Source organism: Equus caballus, unplaced genomic scaffold (assembly GCF_041296265.1).
Source record: "Equus caballus isolate H_3958 breed thoroughbred unplaced genomic scaffold, TB-T2T unassigned-0002597, whole genome shotgun sequence".
In the NCBI taxonomy this organism is placed as follows: domain Eukaryota; kingdom Metazoa; phylum Chordata; class Mammalia; order Perissodactyla; family Equidae; genus Equus; species Equus caballus.
In genome coordinates, this window is record NW_027222360.1 from 325,163 (window position 1) to 346,381 (window position 21,219).

Below are 21,219 nucleotides of genomic sequence, written 5' to 3' on the forward strand. Positions count from 1 at the left end.
GGCCTGTAGATGTGTGTTAAATTAGAAGCCTGCTCCTTAGGCCAAAGATTTTAAGATAAGCAAATAGGCTTCTCTCACAGAAGGATTGGGGTGCGATTCAATCTACTGTCTCTTTGCTTTGGAGGGTGACCAGTTAGGAACTCTTTCTCCATTTGTTACAGTCCTGTGGGACCCTCCAATGTAGCTCCATTCTGCAAGGTACTGGTGACCATGAGCGGGCTTGACGGGAGAGGGAAGTGGAAAGATGGTACCCAGCCTCCGAGTTCACTGGAGAGGATTACAGTCAGCCCTTAGATGCTTAATTCCAATTAGAAGCCTGACTCTTGGTTGCAGCCCATGAGGATAAGCTAATAGGCTTGTTTCACAGAAAGACTGGATAGTCAGTGAGCTGCCTCTGCTCTAGGCCCTGGGGTGCAGCATGGTGAGCCTGTGCGAGCCCTTTAGGAACTGTTTTTCAGTTCCGTGTAGCCTTGTGGGTCTCATGGACACAAGCCCTGTTGGCTTTCACAACTTGACGTTTGGGGCTTATCTCTTTGGTGAAGGTCTTAAAAGTTCAAGTACCAGATATGAGGGTCAAGCCATTCACTCCTTGGGGGAGAAGCTCAGAGTTGTGGGGTTCCTCTGGTTGTGGATCACCATGCCCAGGGTGGGGTTATGGTAAGATTGTGTCTCGGCCTCTCCTACCCATTTGACTGTGGGTTTTTTCTCATTCCCCTGATGTATAGGAGTCTCTGAGCTTGTTTTGGGGTTTCTTTCAGAGGAAATTGTTCTGTATGTAGCTGTAGATTTGGTGTGTCTGTGGGAGGAGGTGAGTTCAGGATCCTCCTACATTGCCATCTTGAACTGGAACTTATTTAATTTTAAAGTAGTAGAGGAATAAGATTTAAATTATAGTTTATTTACCAATGGGAAGGTAATCACTAGAGAAATAAAGACACGTAGAAGATATTCAGAATTCAAGGGAGTGGGGATGTCACACTAGGAAACCTGATCAAGATGGGAAAGAATGAAATAACGTTTAGATAAATGGGAAAGGTAAAATGTAAGGAATGAAACCTGCTTAGCAATTAATATGTAGAAGAATATAAAAGAGTTTGATTTTTCTTAACAAGATTCAAGAATATCAAATTGAGAAGAAAAATAATCTTTATAGTTTTCAAGAAACATGTAGAACATAATAATGAGGTTAAAAATAAAAAAGGATGGCAAGATATATATAAATAAAATATATATTATTGAAACAAGGAGAGTAAAAATTCAATGAAAAGCCCATTCAGAAAGGAGAAGAGGTGATACAGGTTACTGATCCATACCGATCATGAAATCCTGCTGGGCAGACATTGTGTGAAAATCTTGCTATCCTAGAGGATGGGAAATTCCTTAAATAATTTAGTTTCTTCTCTTTGGGACCATTTATTTGTCTGTTATCCTCTATCAACAGATCTGATGGATGATAGATGTTTGCCTGTCTTGGGGGTCTATATAGCTTTCTCAGCTTGTGTCTTACTGGTGGGGGTTTTAGGGCTTGAATATTCTGAGATTTTTGAATAGCCACAGGCTTTTTAAATGATTAAATAGTGAGGTTAGAAAAGAGGCTTTGCTCTGACAAAGTTATTCAGGGCTCCAAGCTGGTAGGGACTCTGGTATCTTCAACTGGTAGGTTTCCAACTTGTTGATACTGGATATAGCGGAAGGGAAAAGGAAGTGGAGGATTGTGGAGAAAATTTTTATGGGCCAGCACTGGCAGTGGTGTACACCACTTTGCCCATGACCAGGACTTAAATGCAATGTCCAAACCAACTCCAAGGGAGGGGGTAGGAAATGTGTTTAGCTGTATGCTTAAAAGGAGAAGGAAACATGTTTGGTGAACAACTAGATGGTTTCTCCTTTATACTACCTATCTGTCTATCAAAAACTGTATATCCCACCAACAGGGAATATATGTGTTCTATAAGTCCCTACTATATTTGCAAACCTAATTCATGTGGTAAGCCACAAAGAAAGTCTAAAAGAATTTATCTAAGGAGAGATTCATAGCCATATTCTCTAATAAAAAAATTCATTAAATTAGAACTAAAGAAAGAGGAAAAGAAAGTTGCTTAACCTCCTTATCTTCTTGAAAATTAAGAAACCTCTCTCTGGTTTTGAAAAGAAAAAAAGAAAAGGAAATGAAAATAAATCACAAATTACATAGAAGTCAGTGAAAACAAAACCAATGGTGTGTTCTGTAGAAAATTGATACCTCTAAAGACTTTACTATTTAAAAACCTGAAAATAAATGAACTGATATCCAACTTAACAAATTAGAAAAAGAAAAACAGAATAAATCTCCAGAAATTGCTTTAGTATCTTTCCTTTTTCAGCTGCATTTGTTATGATTACCTGAATCCTTTCTTTTTTGTCAATTCATTTATTATCAAGTGTCTCTTCTGTTGCTTGCTGTTTCTAAATGAATTTCAATTTTGTTTTGTTTTATTGTTTGTCATGACAAATTTTTCTTTAGGAGTTTAAAATTATCTTTGTGGAATTAAAGTAATATGAGAAGGAAGAGTACAGCAAATGATTTGTTGGGAGTGAGGAGGCTATAAGTGGATATTATTGTGTATACTTAGGAGTTCTTAAATTTTATTTTTCTTTTAGATTCTGATGGAAAAAGGAGGAATGTGTTCTTTAAAAGGCAGGCCAACCTCTACTATGAAAGTCTGTCAGTATAAGTGAATTTTTTTCTTTAAAGAAACTAACATTTAAGTGGAAATTGTTTTAAGTGCTTTTTTTTTAAGGTTTTTTTTGCCGGCAAATATGTTTCCTAGATATCTTGAAATGTACTAGTAATGCAATTGTCTTCAAAACTACTTTATCTTTTATAAAATGTGTTATACATGATGAATATATGTATTTATATGTGTACATTTTAGCGAATAGTAGTAAAATGAATGCCCTTGTACTCCTTTTAGCTTAAGAAATAATACGTAATCAGTACATTTGAAGATCTTCTCAATTGCATTCCTATCCTGCCCCCTAGAGGTAACTATTATCCTGAATTTGTTTTATGGTATCACACATAGACTTTTACATTGCTTGGTTTGAACTGTTCACAGATTGAGGCAAATGCTATATATTTTGCTTCAACTTGCTTTTCTTTGTTCACCCACTCTGATATTTGTGACTCTAATATACTTGATTATTTATTTACTGCTATACAACCTTCTGTTGTGTGAATGTACCTCAATTTATACATTTTCTGGCATTGGTTATTTAGATTGTTTTGAATATTTGTATAATAAACAATGCTATGGACAATTCTTGACATTTCTCCTGGCACACATGTATAAAGAATTTCTCTTGAATATGAGTCAAGGAGTAGAATTAGCTGATTCAATCTTATCACGCATCATTCATCATTCTAGGTAATACAAAATTGTTTTATAAGTAGTTGTGCCAGGTTAAACTCCCACTTGCAGGAGCTAGACTCTTAGTTGTTCCATATTCTCACTAACACTGGATCAGCTTTTTTATCATTGTTGGAATCTGGTATTTCATTGTAATTTTGGTATATTTCCCATTAATAATTAGGTTGATTTGCCACCCCTGTTTATCTGTGAAATACCTTTCATGTCTATTAGTCATATTTCTTTTAGAAAGTTTGGCTTTCCTTATAGGATATATCTTTTCTATATGTAGATATATATGTATATATCCTATATATCTTTCATATATATATATAGATTCTAATTGCTTAGGCTGTGTGTAGCAAATACTTCATATTTGAGTGGTCATTTTAGTCTATACTGTCTTTTTATGAAAAATAGTTTGTGGTACTTTTTAGATATTCTGTGATGGAATGATTCTTTCGGATATCTACTTTGCTGAGATACCTAAGAAATCTTTATCAACTTTTTCTTTTGGATTTAATTTAAATTTTTGAAGTGTAAACCAGTAGTCTGGTTTCCTCTATCTTGTCTGCCCTGTTTCCTTTTGCCTCATATGAGTAACTTTTTTATTGGTTTATGGTTTATCGTTTTACTATGTTTTGTTTGTATTGTTTTCTTCCAAAATAAAGCCTAAGAATATATAAACACACATATTCACATGGGTCTTAGTTCTCCACTTTTCTCACTTAAATGTAGTATAGGATATTTTGTATAATATAGGATATTTTTTATAGATGAATTAAATGGATTCATTTATTAGTAAGTTTCTTGTAGATTTCTCCATCTTAGTACTAGACATTTCTTCATCCATATTTATGACAATTTTGGTAATCTATTATGTGGATGGGCTATAGTTTATTCCAGTCATCCCTGTTGGTGGACATTTGGCTTGTTTCCAGTATTGCGTTCTTATAAACAATGCTTGGTGAACAACTTTGTGTATATGTTTCTTAATTGTGGAGGTACATTTTCAGGATAATTTCTAGGAAGTAGGATTGCTGTGTCAAAGGGGATACATTTGTTTTTGTGTAGTTATTATTGCCAAAATTCAATTTTGATAGATATTATAAAATTCCTGTTGCATCATTTTGGCAATCTCACCAGAAATGTGCCTTTTTTATTCCACAGCCTCACCAATAGGGATTGTGTTCAAACTTGGGAATTTTTGTGAGTTTTATAAAAATAGATAGGTAGACAGACGGATAGATGGCAGTTTAAGTTTCTTTTCTTTCTATAAGTAAAAGTGGAAGCGTCTTTTAAAAATATTGCATGTCTGTTTTCATTTCTTTTTCTTTAAAGTCTCCATTCATGTCTTTTGACCAATTGAATTTTGGTATTTTTTTCATGATATTTAAGAACTCTTTATATATTAAAGAGATTTGAGTCTTTTGTGATATGTGTCACAAATATTTCCTCCTGGTTTATTATTGGTTTTTGATTTGTTTTGACTTTGCTTATGATATCTCCTGCTTTGCCGAAAAGTTAATGTATTTTTTTAGCATGGTTGATTTTATTCATCTTTTCTTTTATACTTCTGGATTTGATTAGAAAGACTCTACACTCCAGGTTAAATGAATTCACTTAATGTTTTCTTCTAGTATTAGTATGATTTTATATTTTAAAACTAAATCTTTAATCCGTTTAGAGTTTATTGTGATTAAAGGTGTAGGTCATGCATTGATTCAGGTTTTTAAAATGCGTCTTTTCCCTAGGCATTTGTGATACCACCTTTTATGTACTAACTTTTCATATGTGCTGAAGCTTTCTTTCTGTTCTACTGGTCTTTCCTAATCTTTGTGTGCTAATACTGTACTATTTTTATGGTAAGTGCTTTATAGTATGCTTAATTTCTAAAACAGTTACACCTCCTTTGTACTTTTTAAAGAATTTTTCTGGCTAATTTTGATTATTTTTTATATAAACTTTAAAATCAACGTAGCTCCAAAGAAATATTTTAGTTTTATCAGGGAAAATGCTAAGTGTATATATTGATTTAGTGTGGATTATCATACTAATGATGTTGAGTGAACCTATCTAAGAACCAAGGGATGTCTTTTGTTAATTCAGCCTAATTTTGTATCTTTAATAGTTGTTTAGAACACCTTTAAGCATGCTGGGTTTTCCTCAAGTAGATTCTGCATGTCTCTTGTTAGATTTGGTGGTAGGTACTTTTTGTTGTTTTGTTGCTACTTCCGTGTGAATGTACGTCCCTCTTGGTCTACAGTATTTATGCATTGTGAGGAGTCATGACCTACTTCTCAGGCCTATTTTAAACTTTACTTGCTATCATAAGAGAACACATTAAGCACATAATGAAAGAATATCAGGACTGAATCTTTGAGTTGATTTTTTAAATACAGCTTTTATTGTACAAGGAAGCTTCATTTATTAGATTAGCAAATATCTGGTGCTTTTGGACTTAATAAATTGCCTTATTCCTCCTTCCTGTAGGTTGACACTTTAAATTATTATTTAAATTATTTGTTCATAAAACATTGTTCGTATGTTAAAAAAATCATTTGAATTTTCTCTGTTCTCCTTTCTTGCCTTATGTACCCTTATTTTACTTGTAGATGAAAAACTTTTAAGTGTAGAATAAACCCGTAATACTCTGTCAGAAATCCAAGATGCGGAGTTTCTCAAGTTTTAACTTCCGTTTTGTACACTTTTAAAATGCTCTACAGTATATTGCTTCAAACTTATTTTACCAGCTGATATCTGCTGCCTGTGTATATAATTGGTAGAGTATTAATAAATACCATTCTTCATGAGTTAAATGTTCGTTTTCAGATCCTTGAGTCTTCACAGAGTAGTTGGTCTACCAGTTACTCTCCAAATACAGATAGTTGTTTCAGTTCTAGTTCAGAGATGGTAAGGTATGCTTTTAGTTTTTTTTTGCTTATTAATATATGCTATACTAGTTTAGAATTCTTTGTATATCTCATAGTGTACCTTTACATTCTGAAACAAATGATTGAACTTAATAACTAGTGGAAATATAAATGTAAACGAAAAATGAAAAATATTAAAATGTAAGAACGTAAACAGAAATATAAAATTAAAGTATAAATGAATGTGTTCATTATTATTGACAAAAGCCAATCTTATCAGGATATGTGTGTGTGTATATGATAGTTGTGTTTTCACCAAAGAGTTTTTAAAAGAACCCACTCATAGAGTGAAACCCTAAAACAACCAAAAATACATAGAAAAAGAAAACCTTAAGGCTTATATGAAGCACTAAAGTGTTACTGAAGACTGTCGTCTGAATAATTGGAATGACATGCTATGTTCTGAGTGGGAATGCTGCATTTTCTCATAAATCACATTAATGGAATTCTCCTCCATCAATTCTTCCGTATTCATTTTCGTCCACCTTTTGTCTCTCACTTTCCATCTGAACTGCTCTTGCTAGGGAAGGACCCCAGTGATTTCTATTGTCAAATTCGTTGGACACTAAAAGTTTTTATTTTACAAGAACTTTTGGTAATATTAATAGAAATTATGTTCTTTTTGAAACATTTTCTTCTCTTTGCTTTTATGATAACACCTCTTTTGGTTTTTTTCATACCTCTTTGAGTGCTACTTTATGCCTTTGTCTACTTCTTTTCCACCCTTCCTCCTATATAAATGTCATAATGTTTATGGTTTGCTGCAGGATCCTTTTCTTCTCTTAACCTACATTCCAAACTCTAGATGATGTTATGTGCTCCAATGACTTCTCTTCTGTCATTGATGACAGTTCTCAGCTTTATGACTTTAGCCCAGATCCTTATTTAGATGTCCAGTTTCCTAGCGGATACCTCTTCTTGGATGTTACAAAATCTCCTTATTTTAATTCCTCAAACTGAATTCCCCTGTTCTTCTCCCCAAGTCAGTTTTATTGATATTTCCTATATTAGTGATACCTTTTTGTCACACTCAATTACTCACTCTAGAAACTTAGTAATTAACTGTCATTTCTTTCTGCCTCATCTGCCTTCCTTAACCCATTCATTCCATCTTCATTCAGTCAATTGTACTTCAAAGAAATGCTTGGATGTTTATCTGCTTCCTCAACTGGTTGTCAATACCCTAGTTAAGGTACCATCATCTTGTTCTTGAACTATTGTGGTTGTTTCTAGAGATCTATTTTCCCTCTTGTTCCCTTTTTCTCCAGTTAGCAGTCATCGTGATCTTTTTGAAAACTTAAATTGAATCATGTTATTCCTGTAAGTGGATTTCTATTTTACTTTGATCTGGCTACATCTTCAACTTCTGTATTCTCCCTCTCTCACCACACTCCACACGTGCGACATTTCACTTTCCTTAGTTTATCAGTCTCTTTTCTGCTTCAGGGCATTTATTTATACTCTCCTGTTTCCTCTGCCTTGCTGTTATATCCTTTGGGTCTTGGCATCAAATATGTCGCTGCTTCTGAAAGCCCCTCTTTGGTTCCTCAATCTAAATTGAGCCCCTCAATTATCCTCTCAAGGTCCTTCATGCTTGTTTTCATAGTGCTTTTCTCATTCTGTCATTACATATGCACGCGTGTGATTATTTGGTTAATGCCACTTCCACCAATGAGAACGTGTGCTTTAGAAGAGACGCTTAACTGTCTGCTTCACTTGCATTGCAGATGCTAAAAAATACTTGTTTTCTTGAATAAACAAATGTATTGAGCTTGTTTTCTCTAATTTGTGTGCAGCCAGTCTTAATGCTGTTTCTTGGGCTTACTTTTCCTATTTCAGTGCCAAACAACTGAGACGTATACCTCATTTTTGGTTTAATATTAACTCCTCTTTTTTTTTTTTTTTAGCTTGGCTAATCAGTACTTTTATATATGATTTTCACTAAAGAATATTTTGGTTTAATTAAGTAATTAAGAGATAAATTTTTTGTGAAGTTAGAGAGAAAAATTCAAGCTAGTAGAATTGAAATATAAACCTATTAAAAGTACTTAAAATTTGACTTTTTATGTAGCAGTTGTGATATTTATTGCTGTTTAATTTTCCTTTTGTCTATTTGATTTTCTCTTAGCGATACTCTCCTTAAGTTGTTTCTTTTATGAGACTGGGCCCATAAAAGATACAATATAGATATTTTTTGACTAAAGTCAATGAGTGAATAGTTGAACAAGTTATATGTGTCAACTGTTTCTTTCGAAGTTATTACTTCTACTCCATTCTTTTTAAGTAGTTGAAGAGTGTGGTGTATATCGTTTCCTCTGTGTGAAAGGGTAGGGGGATGATGTAGCCTGTGATTATAGAGACTGATAAAGACAAATTCCCCTTCTCTTTTTTAGCTCTTTTGCTTTCTTTCCTTTTTTTTTTTTTGGTGGGGAAGATTCTCTCTGAGCTAACATCGGTTGTTAATCTTCCTCTTTGGTTTTTTTTTTTTGCTGAGGAAGATTAGCCCTGAGCTAACATCTGTGCCGATCTTCCTCTATTTTGTATATGGGTTGCCAAGACAGTATGGCTTGGCAGCAGTGTAGGTCCATGGGATCTGAACCCATGAACCTGGGCTGCTGAAGTGGAGCCCGCCTGACTTCAACCACTACACTACAGGGCCGACCCTTTCTTTTGAATTTGTAATACAAGGATTGTCATTATCATTATTGTTCTTGTTATTTAAAAAATCCCATAACCTCCATGATTTTTAAAAATCAAAAGTCAGAGTTGACTTGCCACCTGCCAAAGTCTCTTCTGTATTTTGAAATTTTCCATGATGTGAATTTAAGAATGTCTTGCTTTGAAGTCATTGAATGATTTTTTAAAATTAAAGCATCATTTACAACAAAATTACTAAATTTCTTGTAGCTGTCTGAAGATGAAGATCAAATATTGCAGCAAATTGAAGATTCAAATAGGAGATCCATCAAAACCAAGGAAACAACTAACAGTTTTATTTAGAAAAAGGATGGCAAAACTTCCACATGATAGGATTGCTAAAAACAATGCCAAATTCATAAACAAAATGAGAATTTTACCAGTTCTCACTTAAAAAGATAAGACAGATCAGTTTCCACAGTCTCAGTGTGATTCAGCACACATTGTGCAAAACAAAAGCAGTAATTGCACTGTACAAGTTGCAAGATGTGATGCATGGTACAAACTGGTAGATGTAATGAAAAGAAAAGTTAGATGCTGCCATACAGTGTGATATAATTTCAAAATGTAAATGTATAAGTGATGTGTCTTCTCTTTGTAATGTTGAAAGGTGCAGTGAAAATATTAAGGCAGATACCACTGGGCTTGAAATTCCTTAAGAACAACTAATATGCTAAGATCTCAGCCTGAGATTTGGCATTTCACTTAATGTTCAGAATTTCATTAACATAATAAGGAATGAGAAAATGCAGCTAAGCACAAGGTGGAAGTAGTCAAGATATATTTATGGTTTATTTTTTTAAACATTTTAATATTATTAATTTATCATTTGCTTTGCATAGATATTTCTTTAGTATCTTCAAGTTTTTAGAAAATAATATATATAGAATTGCTATCATTCTTATGGTGATTATTCATTATACTATGATATGCTGCTGTTTGTGGATTAAATATGTTTACTTGCTTTCTTGTCACATTTATTGTTAGATTTGGTGCATTTGCATGTTTAAATTACGAAAAATGTTCTCTTCCAAGATTTTAAGACACAAAATAATACTAAATATCAAATATGTTTTCTAACCTCATTATAAAGATTTTCTTAGCTACTTACATGTAAATGAGTAAAGGCTGGTGTAATGAGGAAATTTATTGCCCAAAAAGAAATCTGGCCTGAACTCTTGGCTTTTTGGGAGGTAATTGCTAAGCCCTGGGATATCATGCCTGACAGAAATGTTTTTGTTTGCGGGGGGACCTTGGGCCAGCCAGATAGTAACAGTGTGATTTAGGATGGTACTTAGAGTCAAGCAGTATCAGCTTGACTTCTTAAGGAAACTAGAAAATGAGATCAGCCATGTGGGCAATCAGCCGTAAGGACTGTTACGGAGCCTCAATAAACGCTTTGGACACCAAGGCTCAGATGGCTTCCTTGTTTGGCAGTACTCTGTGGGTGTTGTCACACATTGATACCATGAAAATAACACTGTCCATAGAAGAGGCCAACTGGAAGCTCCACACTTATTCCTTTCCTAGGCTCTGTCCTATGTGTTTCTAACCTAGGCTGATTTTAATCTATATCCGTTCCCCGTCATAAACTGTAACTGTGAGTACAGCAGCTTTCAGTGATGCTTCAGCAAATTATCAAATCTGAGTGTGCGCTTGAAACCACTGAAGTAAGGATGATTTTGTGGACTGTTCCCTAACTTTGCAGTTGCTAACTCTTTAGATGCTTTAAGGAGATAAATATATTTGGGAAGGAAAGTGAGTATGAATTTCTAAAATAAAAAAGACATAGAATAAGTTATAACATACTTCTCAAAAATACAATACTGGTTTAGGTTTTCTCTTGGTGAAACCATTTAATAGTAATTGAAGTAAATAAACACTTAGCTTGCTTTTCATATTTACAATTTAAGGTTTATAAAACAAAGTAAATCTTAGCTAAAGTTTATCAAATGAAACAAATGGAAAACTTAATAATAATTACGCACACATTTGTAATGTAAACTGCCAATCACAGTGACTTCAAATAAGATACTGTGCATTCAGTAATGGCAGATGTATACAATACAGATCTGGAGTTGGTGTTTAACAGAGTTGTAAAAGTGCATTGTTTTGGTCAGCATCAACTACTCTAGGGTTGCCATCTGAAATAATATGAGGTTATCTTTAGTGGGAGCCTCATGTAATTTACTTTTATACCACTTATCATTGTAATTTATTTGTAATTTCTTGCTTAATGTGTATTTTCCCCATGACACTATACATAGCAGTGCTTGGCAAAATGGTGTCAATGATCTGCTCACATTTCCTTGGCATTTTCCATGTCAACACATGCCAACTGATTTCAGCTGCCAGCACATGTGACTCATTTCCTGAGGGGTTTCTCTTGGCTGCAGACACCTGCTCTGCCAATGTGCAGTCAGGCAAGGAAGTACCAGGGAATTAATGCTGTTTGAGAGCAACCTTGTAAAACAATGACTGTTGGGAGTTGTTGGATAAATACCCCAGTTTCCTTGCCTCTTGGGCAAGATAACTCCCTCAGAAGTGTGTTCTATACTGCTTACTCCAAAGTGTGATCCACTGACCTGTAGCATTAACATCACTACTGCCTGGGAGTTGATTTGAAATACAAATTCTTAGAACTGTTGACCTTAAAAAACAAAGAAACCTGTTATTTTACCAGCAAAATGAATGTGTTGGGAAAGACGGAGGACTGTAATTTGGGACATGCAAACTATGGCTACCCATAGGCAAGTCAGAGAAGAGAGGAGATGGGCTTGCTTTTACAGAAGGAAAGATGAAAGCTGGGAGGGCTGTTTTGAACAAAAGTCTTTTGGAGAGACTGAGTTCATGGTGGTAATGACTTCTCATTGACTGAGTGTGATGGTTTCTCATTGGCCACGCTGTTGCTGGGCAAAGAGAAGTGCTTCCTTCCTCCTGCTGGGGTGTGTCAGGTGGCCTCTTCCTGTTGGGGATTGTGAGGTATGCTTTTCCTGTTTGGGGTCTGTAAGGTATGGCAAGTATTAGTGCCGCGCTCCCTTCAGGGCTCACAGCTCCATTTTAAATTTGGTTTCCTGTATTTATTTTTCACAAACCACCCCAAAACTACTGAATCAGGATCTCTGGGAGTGAGGTCTAGGAATCTCTGCTTAAATAGGTGATGTTGTGCACTTTGAAGTTGGAGAAACACCATTCTTCCAGAGTTCTCCCACAAGGATTAGCTTCACTTGCTTACAGTGTTAACTTTCTTGATAATAAACCCTTTATTAACTTCCTTCCTTTCCTGTTTAACTTCTCTAATTCCAGTCCAGTGTTTCACCCCCAAATAAACTACCTGCACTTGAATACTTGACTTAGGAGTTTGCTCCTGGTGTAATCCACGTTGACAGGTTAGGAACCATGACAAATGGATGAATGAATTGTTTTTTATAAATTATAACTCAGATCTTAACATTGCTAATTTTCACTTTTACAAGTCTCTAGTCCCAGTTTTCCATTTCCTGCCTGCTGAGAGACTCAACCAGTGGGTCTAGCAACATATTAGACATAAATGAAGAAAGAATTAGTGAAATGAAATATGCATCAGAATAAATTATCCAGAATGCAGGAGAGAAAAAGTAGTAGAAATATGAGAGAGGTTAATAAGGAGAATAGAGTAAGGAGCTCCAACACATGTTAACTGATATCATGACCATACAAAGTTATTCAATAATCAGACTATATTCCCTATACATTATATGCCCATGACTTTATTTTATAAGTGAAAGTTTACACCTCTCTTAATCTCATTCACTTATTTCACCTGCCCCCAACCTCCTCCCTTCTGGCAACCACCAGTTTGTTTATAAGTCCTGTTCCTCTTTTGTTTTGCTGGTTTGCTTGTTTTGTTTTAGATTCCGCTATAACTGAAGTTGTAAAGGAATTATCTTTGTCTGACTTATTTCCTTAGCATAATACCTTCCTGAGTCATCCATGGTGTCACAAACGGTAAGATTTCATTCATTTTTATGGCTGCATAATATTTCTTTGTATATATACCCCATCATCTTTGCATCAAACTTCATCTATCAGCTGGACATTTAGGTTGCTTTCGTATCTTGGCTATTGTAAATAATGCTGCAGTGAACATAGGGGTGCATATATCTTATCAAATTAATGTTTTTGTTTTCTAATAGATATAACAGCAGTGGAACCTTTAGTCATCACTCAGATAGTTCTATTTTTAATTTTTGAGGAACCTCCATATTGTTTTCCACAATGGCTGCACCAATTTGCATTTCCATTAACAGTGCCAGAGTTTCTTTCTCCACATCCTTGCCAACACTTGTTATTTTTTGTCTTTTTGATGATAGCCATTGTAAAAGATGTGAGGTGATATCTCATTGTGGTTTTGATTGGCATTTCACTGAGGATTAGTGATGTTAAGCATCTTTTCATGTACCTGTTAGCTGTCTGTATGTCTTCTTTGGAAAAATGTTTTTTCAGGCCCTCTGTTTTTGTTAAGTTGTTTGATTTTGATATTAAGTTGTATAACTTCTTTATGTATTTTTGGATATTAACCCATCGGATATATGATTTGCAAATATCTTCTCCCATTCAGTAGCTTGCCTTTTCATTTTTTGTTGATGGTTTCCTTCACTGTTTGAAAGCTTTTTAGTTAGTTGGTACTATTTGTTTATGTTTTCTTTGGTTGCCTGAGGAGACAGGTCTAAAAAAATATTACTAATATTACTAAGACCGATGTCAAAAAGAGCATACTGCTATTTTCTTCTGAGTTTAATGGTTTCAGGTCTTACATTCAAACTTTTAATCCATTTCAAATATATTTTTGTATATGGTGTAAGATAGTGGTCAGTTTCTTTTTGTTTTGCATGTAGCTGTCCAGTTTTCCCAGCACCATTTATTGAAAAGGCTGTCTTTCTTCATTATATATTCTTGCCTTCTTTGTCATAGTTAAATGACAATGAAATAAACTCATGGGTTTATTTCTGGGTTCTCTGTTCTGTTGACCTAGGTACCTGTTTTTGTGCCAGTATCATACTATTTTGACTACTATAGCTTTGTAGTATACTTTGAAATCAAGGCTTGATACTTCCAGCTGTATGTTCTTCTTTCTCAAGGTTACTTTGGCTGTTCGGGCTCTTTTGTGGTTCCATACAAATTTTAGGATTGTTTGTTTTCTAGTTCTGTGAAAAATACCATTGGAATTTTGATAGGATTGCATTAGGTGCATTTACTGTAGTATGGACATTTTAACAATATTAATCCTTCCAAACCATGAGCACGATATGTCTTCCATTTATTTGTGTCATCTTCAATTTCTTTCATCAGTGTTTTATAGTTTTCAGAGTATACAGGTCTTTCACCTCCTTGGTTGAGTATGTAGTTACTATATTCTTTGGTTACTATATTTGGCTCTCCCCTCCCCCTCCCCTCTAGACACCAATCCAGTCTCCGTGGCTCTGTGTGCGTTTGTCATTGTTTTATCTTCTACTTATGAGTGAGATCACAAACACCGTGTGGTGTTTGACTTTCTCCCTCTGGTTTATTTCACTTCACATAATACCCTCCAGGTCCATCCACGTTGTCACAAATGGCCGGAGCTCACCATTTCTTAGGGCTGAGTAGCATTCCATTGTGTATACATACCACGTCTTCTTTCTCCATTCTTCCTTGGTGGGCACACGGAGTTGCTTCCAAGTTCTGGCTGTTGTGAATAATGCTGCAGTGAACCTAGGGGTGCAGGTGTCTTTCTGCATTGGTGTTTTCAGTGCTTTGGATAAATGCCAGCCGTGGGCAGCTGGATCATATATATGGTAGACGGATTCTTCGTTTTCCGAGGATGCTCCATACTGCTTTCCATAGTGGCTGCATAAGTGCTGCTCCCAGCAGCAGTGTAGGAGAGTTGCCGTCTCTCCCCATCCTCTCCCACACTTGTCTCTTGTGTCGTTAATTAGAGCCGTTCTGAGCAGAGGAAGGTGACCTCTCCTTGTAGTTTTGATCTGCCTTTCTCTGATGGCTAATGATGTTGAGCACCTTTCCATTTGCCTGTTGGCCTTCCGCATGTCTTCTTTGGAGAGATCACTGCTCAGATCTTTTGCCCGTCTTTAATTGGGTTGTTGATTTTTGTTGTTGTTGAGCTGTGTGAGTTCTTTCTGTATTTTGGCTGAAACCCCTTATCCGATATATGGTTTGCAAGTCTCTTCTGCCAGCTGTTAGGTTGTGTGTTTTGGTTTTGTGGAGGGTTTCCTTTGCCGTGCGGAAGATTTCTTTTACTTTGACGTAGTCCCATTTGTTCCTTTTGTGTTTTGTTTGCATTGCCCAGTCAGACGTGGTACTTGAAACTAGGCTGCTAAGACCGTGTCCAAAGAAGCATACTGCCTATGCCTTTCTTGTGGGCGTTGCATGGTTTCGGGTGTGACATTCAAGTCAAACCCGAGGAGGCTGCAGTTCCCGAGAGCGGCGTAGCGGGCCCTGCGTCCCTGTCAGCGCACCTGGCCGCTCCGCGGGGGGGCCGGGCGGCGCGTGGGCCGGGGCCCCAGGGGTTCTCCCAAGGAGGTGTCCCCTCGCGCTGTCCGCAGTCCACCGCCGGAGGGCGGGGCAGCGGCCGGGGGAGCGTGGGGGCGGCGGCGCGCGCGAGAGCGCGCGGCTGCTGAACGCCGTCCGGGGAGGCGTCGGCCAGCCGCGCCTGCCTGCCCAGAGCCGGAGCCCGGCGGAGTCCGGCCGCGCTCTGCTGCTCTCTCCGGGCCGGGCTCGTCCGTTGCCCCGGCGTCCGTGGACGCCGCTCCGTGTCCCGCTGGGCACAGCAGCCCGGGCCTTCCACAGCCACGGCCGGCGCTAGCCTGAGGAGGCCGTCCTTCCCCGGCTCCCGCTCTTCCTGCTCGCCGGACACGGACGACCAGGGCGCCTGCGAAGAGGATTCCGTCTGGGAGGAGAGGTACCTGGGGGCGTGGGCCTGGGAGCTGGTGGGGGACGGAAACGTATCCCTGAGGAATAGGCTTGTGCGCCGAGAGGTGCCCGGTCAGGTGGCGGGACAGCTGTGCGGCGCAGGGAGCAGGGGGGTCTCCGTGCCCTTCACGCGTTCGTGGAACGGGCGGTGTGTGCGGGCACCTGCCCAGGGGCCAGCCTGGGGATGCGGTGCCCGGGGTCGGGCGCTGAAGCGGCACCGTGGTCTTGGCTTCTTGGAAGGACAGACGCGGCGTGGAGCGCGACACTGGTCTCCATGCGTTCTGAGGAGTGGAGTCTCCTCTTTTCCGGGCTACGTTCCGTTGGGGTCTTCACGAAGCCTCTTGTGGCCCTGAAGCTCCAGGCCGGTTGAGAGTGGCCTGTCGAGGGCCACATAATATTTGTGTGCAGAGCCGGTGCTTTCCAAAGGCCTTGCCTGTGCAGAGGTCTACCTGATAGGGGTGCAGTGGGGTCTGTCCGGGGAGCATTGTGAGCACAGGTGTGTGTCCCACACTTGAAAGTCCGGCAAAGAAAGCGTGAGGCTCGAGGGTGCTCCGTTCGTTCCCCTCCTTCCACAGAAAGTCTGGAGAGTTGACTTGGGGACCGGTCCTTCCTTTCCTCTGGTCGGTGCGTGTCCAGTGGTCTGGACACTTGGTAGCTGAGACGGCAGGCTGTTTGACGTACTGGACCTCACAGCCTAGTTGAAGAGACAGACTGAGCAGCAACTAATTACCTAGGAGATACGTAAAAGCAATTTTGTGTTGAGTGCTGAGAAATGCAGCATTTACTGTTAGACTTTGTTGACTTAGGCAGTGATGTGGAAGCCGAGAGCGGATGCCTAAAAGAAAAGGAGGACTTGTGCGGGAAGTGTTAGGACAGGGCAAAGGGAGGAGCATGGCCTGTCAGAGAGGCTGAGAGAATGCCTGGAGACTGGGGCCGCGTAGGGACTGTAGGCTGGGGTGGGAAAACTTAAACTTTTCGATTAAGCCTGGCGCTTTCTACAGGTTTTGGAGACTAGCGTGGTGATTGCTTACGTGGACTCTGGGGCCAGACTCTGTCAAATGGGTCCTCGCTCTGCCGCCTACGGGCTGTGTGAACTTGGGCAAGTTACTGTACCATTGTCCTGCGTGTCAGTTTCCTGATCTGTAGAACGGGGATGATTATCATACACACTCCGTAGGCGCGTAAAGGTTAGAGGGATATTTCACATCCGTAAAGTACTTCGAGCAGTGTCTGGCCTTTGGTAGACGGTTAGCAGTAGTTGGTTAAAGAAATGGATAAATGCGTACATAAGTATTCAAGGCTTGAGGCTGTCCCTGGTGAAACATGTGAACTGGAATGGATTTTTAACTTTGTTTCCTTTCCAGCTTGCGGTTGCTACTGACCGCATCTGCAGCACTGTGGACTTAGAAATAATCTCCCTCGACTTGGCTGCTCTTGGTGAAAGAATCTAATGCTGTCCAAATTATCCCAGGGAAATAAAAGCCTTTTCCGTAGCCTAGTAGGGTTAGGCTTATTTTGTATGTATGGTTGATATTGGTTTGTTTAGTATTGCTTGGTAACATTCTTTTGGCACAGCTGCTTGGTTAAAGTAGATTGGCTGTAGAAATAGTTCAGACCCAGAGAAAAGTAGAGAGTCGTGTAAGCAAGTACGCCTTTCCGCTCTCCGTCGAGAGCTGTTGTGATTCCAGCCGCTCTCTGCCTCAGACACGGTGCCTCTGCGTGTGCAGTCATCTAAACAGCGCGAGGTCTGGAACCGTGGAGAATCTAAGGCAGTACAGTCATGCTTTGCTTGACAGTGGGGCTAAGCTGTGAGGAGTGCGTCACGGTCAGGCAATCGCGTGATCGTGCAAGCGCCACGGAGTTCACAAACCTACACGGCAGAGCCTCCTACACACCTAGGCTCTGTGGGACTAATCTTATGGGACCCCCGTTGTTGACTGAAACGTCCCGGTAGAGGGCCTGACTGTACTTCCCAGCTCCAAGGGCACGGAAGTGTGGCACGGGGCTTTTCAAAGAACGGAGACGCTCAGCCTTCTCTGGACCCACTGACTCAGAATCTACTGGGATAGTTCCCGGCTTTAAAGACGGAACATAGTCCTCATCTGCAGACATCTCCTCAACGGGTTTTCACCCTAGGTTTCCCTCCTCTGAAAAAACAGGCCAAAGAGATTGTGAGGATCCATAAGATTAGTGTTTTAATCCATTTGGCAGGACTCAGTGTTTTTCCGTTCTGTGATGCTAGGATCTGCGTCTTCACTGGAATGTGTTAAACCTTTAAATCTTGTCCAAAAGTCATGTCATTGCCTGAGAAGCCTTTGTGTGAATTCCAGGCAGATGGCCATCTTTCTGGCCGCCTCCTCACCTTGAAAATGGGGAGAATAACGGTAACCTGCCTTTTGGATGTGAGGATTAAATGAGACACTTGGTGGGTACAAAGCAGTTGCTTTGGGATCCTTTCAGTAAAACCTTCAATCAATTATGATTACAGTAGTTTTGATTTCCTCCAGGCAGAATAGAGTTTAGTTGAAGTTAGGGGCTATGTCACAGCTGTCTCAGGCTGGTGTGCCGCCTAAGGCTAAGCCATACAAATCCCTAGAATAACTTTTCAAAGCCTGTTAGCCTCTTGAGGCTGCCTTTCTCTATTTTATTTTATTTTATTTTATTTTATTTTTATTTTATTGCAGTAACAGCGGATTCTAACATTATCGCAGCTTTCAGAGGTACGTTGTAGTGTATTTCGAATTCTGTGTGGATGCAGCAATGTTCACACGAAAACTAATGATAAGTCATGCACATGTGAGCCTCATCACCCCTTTGGCTCTCTCCCCTCCCCCTCCCCCTCTGGTGACCACCAATCCAGTCTCCGTGGCTCTGTGTGCGTTTGTCATTGTTTTTATCTTCTACTTATGAGTGAGATCACAAACACCGTGTGGTGTTGAGCTTTCCTCCTCTGGTTTATTTCACTTCACATAATACCCTCCAGGTCCATCCACGTTGTCACAAATGGCCGGAGCTCACACCATTCTTGGGAGCTGAGTAGCATTCCATTGTGTATACATACCACGTCTTCTTTCTCCATTCTTCCCTTGGTGGGCACCTAGGTTGCTTCCAAGTTCTGGCTGTTGTGAACAATGCTGCAGTGAACCTAGGGGTGCAGGTGTCTTTCTGCATTGGTGTTTTCGAGTGCTTTGGATGGCCACCCAGCCATTAAGGCTCGCTGGATCATATATATGGTAGACGGATTCTTCGTTTTCCGAGGATGCTCCATACTGCTTTCCATAGTGGCTGCACCAGTCTGCCTCCCCACCAGCAGTGTAGGAGAGTTGCCGTCTCCCCATCCTCTCCCACACTTGTCTCTTGTTATTGTTAATTGAAACCGTTCTGAGCAGGAAGGTGACCTCTCCTTGTAGTTTTGATCTGCCTTTCTCTGATGGCTAATGATGTTGAGCACCTTTCCATTTGCCCGTGGCCATCCATGTCTTCTTTGGAGAGATCACTGCTCAGATCTTTTGCCCGTCTTTTTAATTGGGTTGTTGATTTTTTTGTTGTTGTTGAGCTGTGTGAGTTCTTTTTTCTGTATTTTGGCTAGAAACCCCTTATCCGATATATGGTTTGCAAGTCTCTTCTGCCAGCTGTTAGGTTGTGTTTTGGTTTTGTGGAGGGTTTCCTTTGCCGTGCGGAAGATTTCTTTTACTTTGACGTAGTCCATTTTGTTCCTTTTGTGTTTTTGTTTGCATTGCCCAGTCAGACGTGGTACTTGAAACTAGGCTGCTAAGACTGATGTCGAAGAGCATCTGCCTATGCTTTCTTGTGGGCGTTGCATGGTTTCGAGTGTGACATTCAAGTCAAACCCGAGGGGCTACAGTTCCCCGAGAGCGGCGTGGCGGGGCCCTGCCGTCCCTGTCCACGCACCTGGCCGCTCCGGGGGGGCCGAGAGAGCAGCGTGTGGGCGGGGCCCCAGGAGTTCTCCCAGGAGGGTGTCCCTGTGGCTGTCCGCAGTCCACCGCCGGAGGGGCGGGGCCGCGGCCGGGGCGTGGGGGCGGCGGCGCGCGCGGGGAGCGCGGCGGCTGCTGGAGCCGCCGTCCGGGGGAGGCGTCGGTAGCCGCGCCTGCCTGCCCAGAGCCGAGCCCGGCGAGGTCCGGCCGCGCTCTGCTGCTCTCTCCCGGGCCGGGGGCTGCGTCGGGCTGCCCCGGCGTCCGTGGACGCCGCTCCGTGTCCCCGCTGGGCACAGCAGCCCGGGCCTTCCACAGCCACGGCCGGCCGCTAGCCTCGAGGAGGCCGTCCTTCAGCTCCGCTCTTCCTGCTCGCCGGACACGGACGATGGGGCCCCGCCTGCGAAAGGATTCCGTCTGGAGAGGTACCTGGGGGCGTGGGCCTGGGGGCTGGTGGGGAGGCGCGTGTCCACGAGGAATAGGCTTGTGCGCCGAGAGGTGCCCGGTCAGAGTGGCGGGACAGCTGTGCGGCGCGGGGAGCGAGGGGGGTCTCTTCGTACCCTTCACGCGTTCGTGGAAGCAGGCGGTGTGCCCGCGGGCACTGCCCGGGGCCAGCCTGGGGATGCGGTGCCCGGGGAGTCGGGCGCTGAGCGGCACCCCGTAGTCTTGGCTATGCTTGGAAGGACAGACGCGACGTCGGTAACGACACTGGTCTCCATGCGTTTACGAAGGTGCAGGTCTCCCTCTTTTCGAGGCTACGTTCCGTTGGGGTCTTCACGAAGCCTCTTGTGGCCTGGGCTCCAGGCCGGTTCAGTGGCTGTCGAGGGCTACCTGTCTTGTTGTGTGCAAACCGGTGCTTTCCAAAGGCCTTGCCTGTGCAGAGGTCTACCTGATAGGGGGTGCAGTGGGGTCTGTCCGGGGGCATTGTGAGCACAGGTGTGTGTCCCACACTTGAAAGTCCGGCAAAGAAAGCGTGAGGCTCGAGGTGCTCGTTGCGTTCCCTCCTTCCACAGAAAGTCTGGGAGAGTTGACTTGGGGACCGGTCCTTCCTTTCCTCTGGTCGGTGCGTGTCCAGTGGTCTGGACACTTGGTGAGCAGGGCATGACAGGCTGTTTGACGTACTGGACCTCACAGCCCTAGTTGGAGAGGACAGACAGGCAGCAACTAATTACCTAGGAGATACGTAAAAGCAATTTTGTGTTGAGTGCTGAGAAATGCAGCATTTACTGTTAGACTTTGTGACTTGGGCAGTGATGTGAAGCCGAGAGCGGATGCCTAAAGAAAAGAGGAGGACTTGTGCGGGAGAGTGTGGGACAGGGC

General features: G+C 41.0%; 1 protein-coding gene across 1 annotated transcript; it reads right to left on the reverse strand.

Moving 5' to 3' along the window:
- Window positions 1-19,812: 19,812 nt before the first annotated feature.
- LOC138922791 (basic salivary proline-rich protein 1-like) lies at window positions 19,813-20,824 on the reverse strand. The gene is made up of 2 exons (XM_070259133.1): window positions 20,627-20,824; window positions 19,813-20,574 (listed from the first exon to the last, which is right to left on the reverse strand). Exons 1-2 carry the CDS (start codon window positions 20,822-20,824, stop codon window positions 19,813-19,815), a joined length of 960 nt encoding a protein of 319 aa, XP_070115234.1.
- Window positions 20,825-21,219: the final 395 nt, after the last annotated feature.

Excerpts from the sequence above, each read along its gene's own strand:
- LOC138922791 (XM_070259133.1), bottom strand. The coding sequence starts at position 20,824 with ATGCCCCCGGACAGACCCCACTGCACCCCCTATCAGGTAGACCTCTGC. Across the intron at positions 20,575-20,626 it reads AGAGGGAGACCTGCACCTTC|CATAGCCAAGACTACGGGGT; the intron begins GTAAACGCATGG and ends TGTCCTTCCAAG.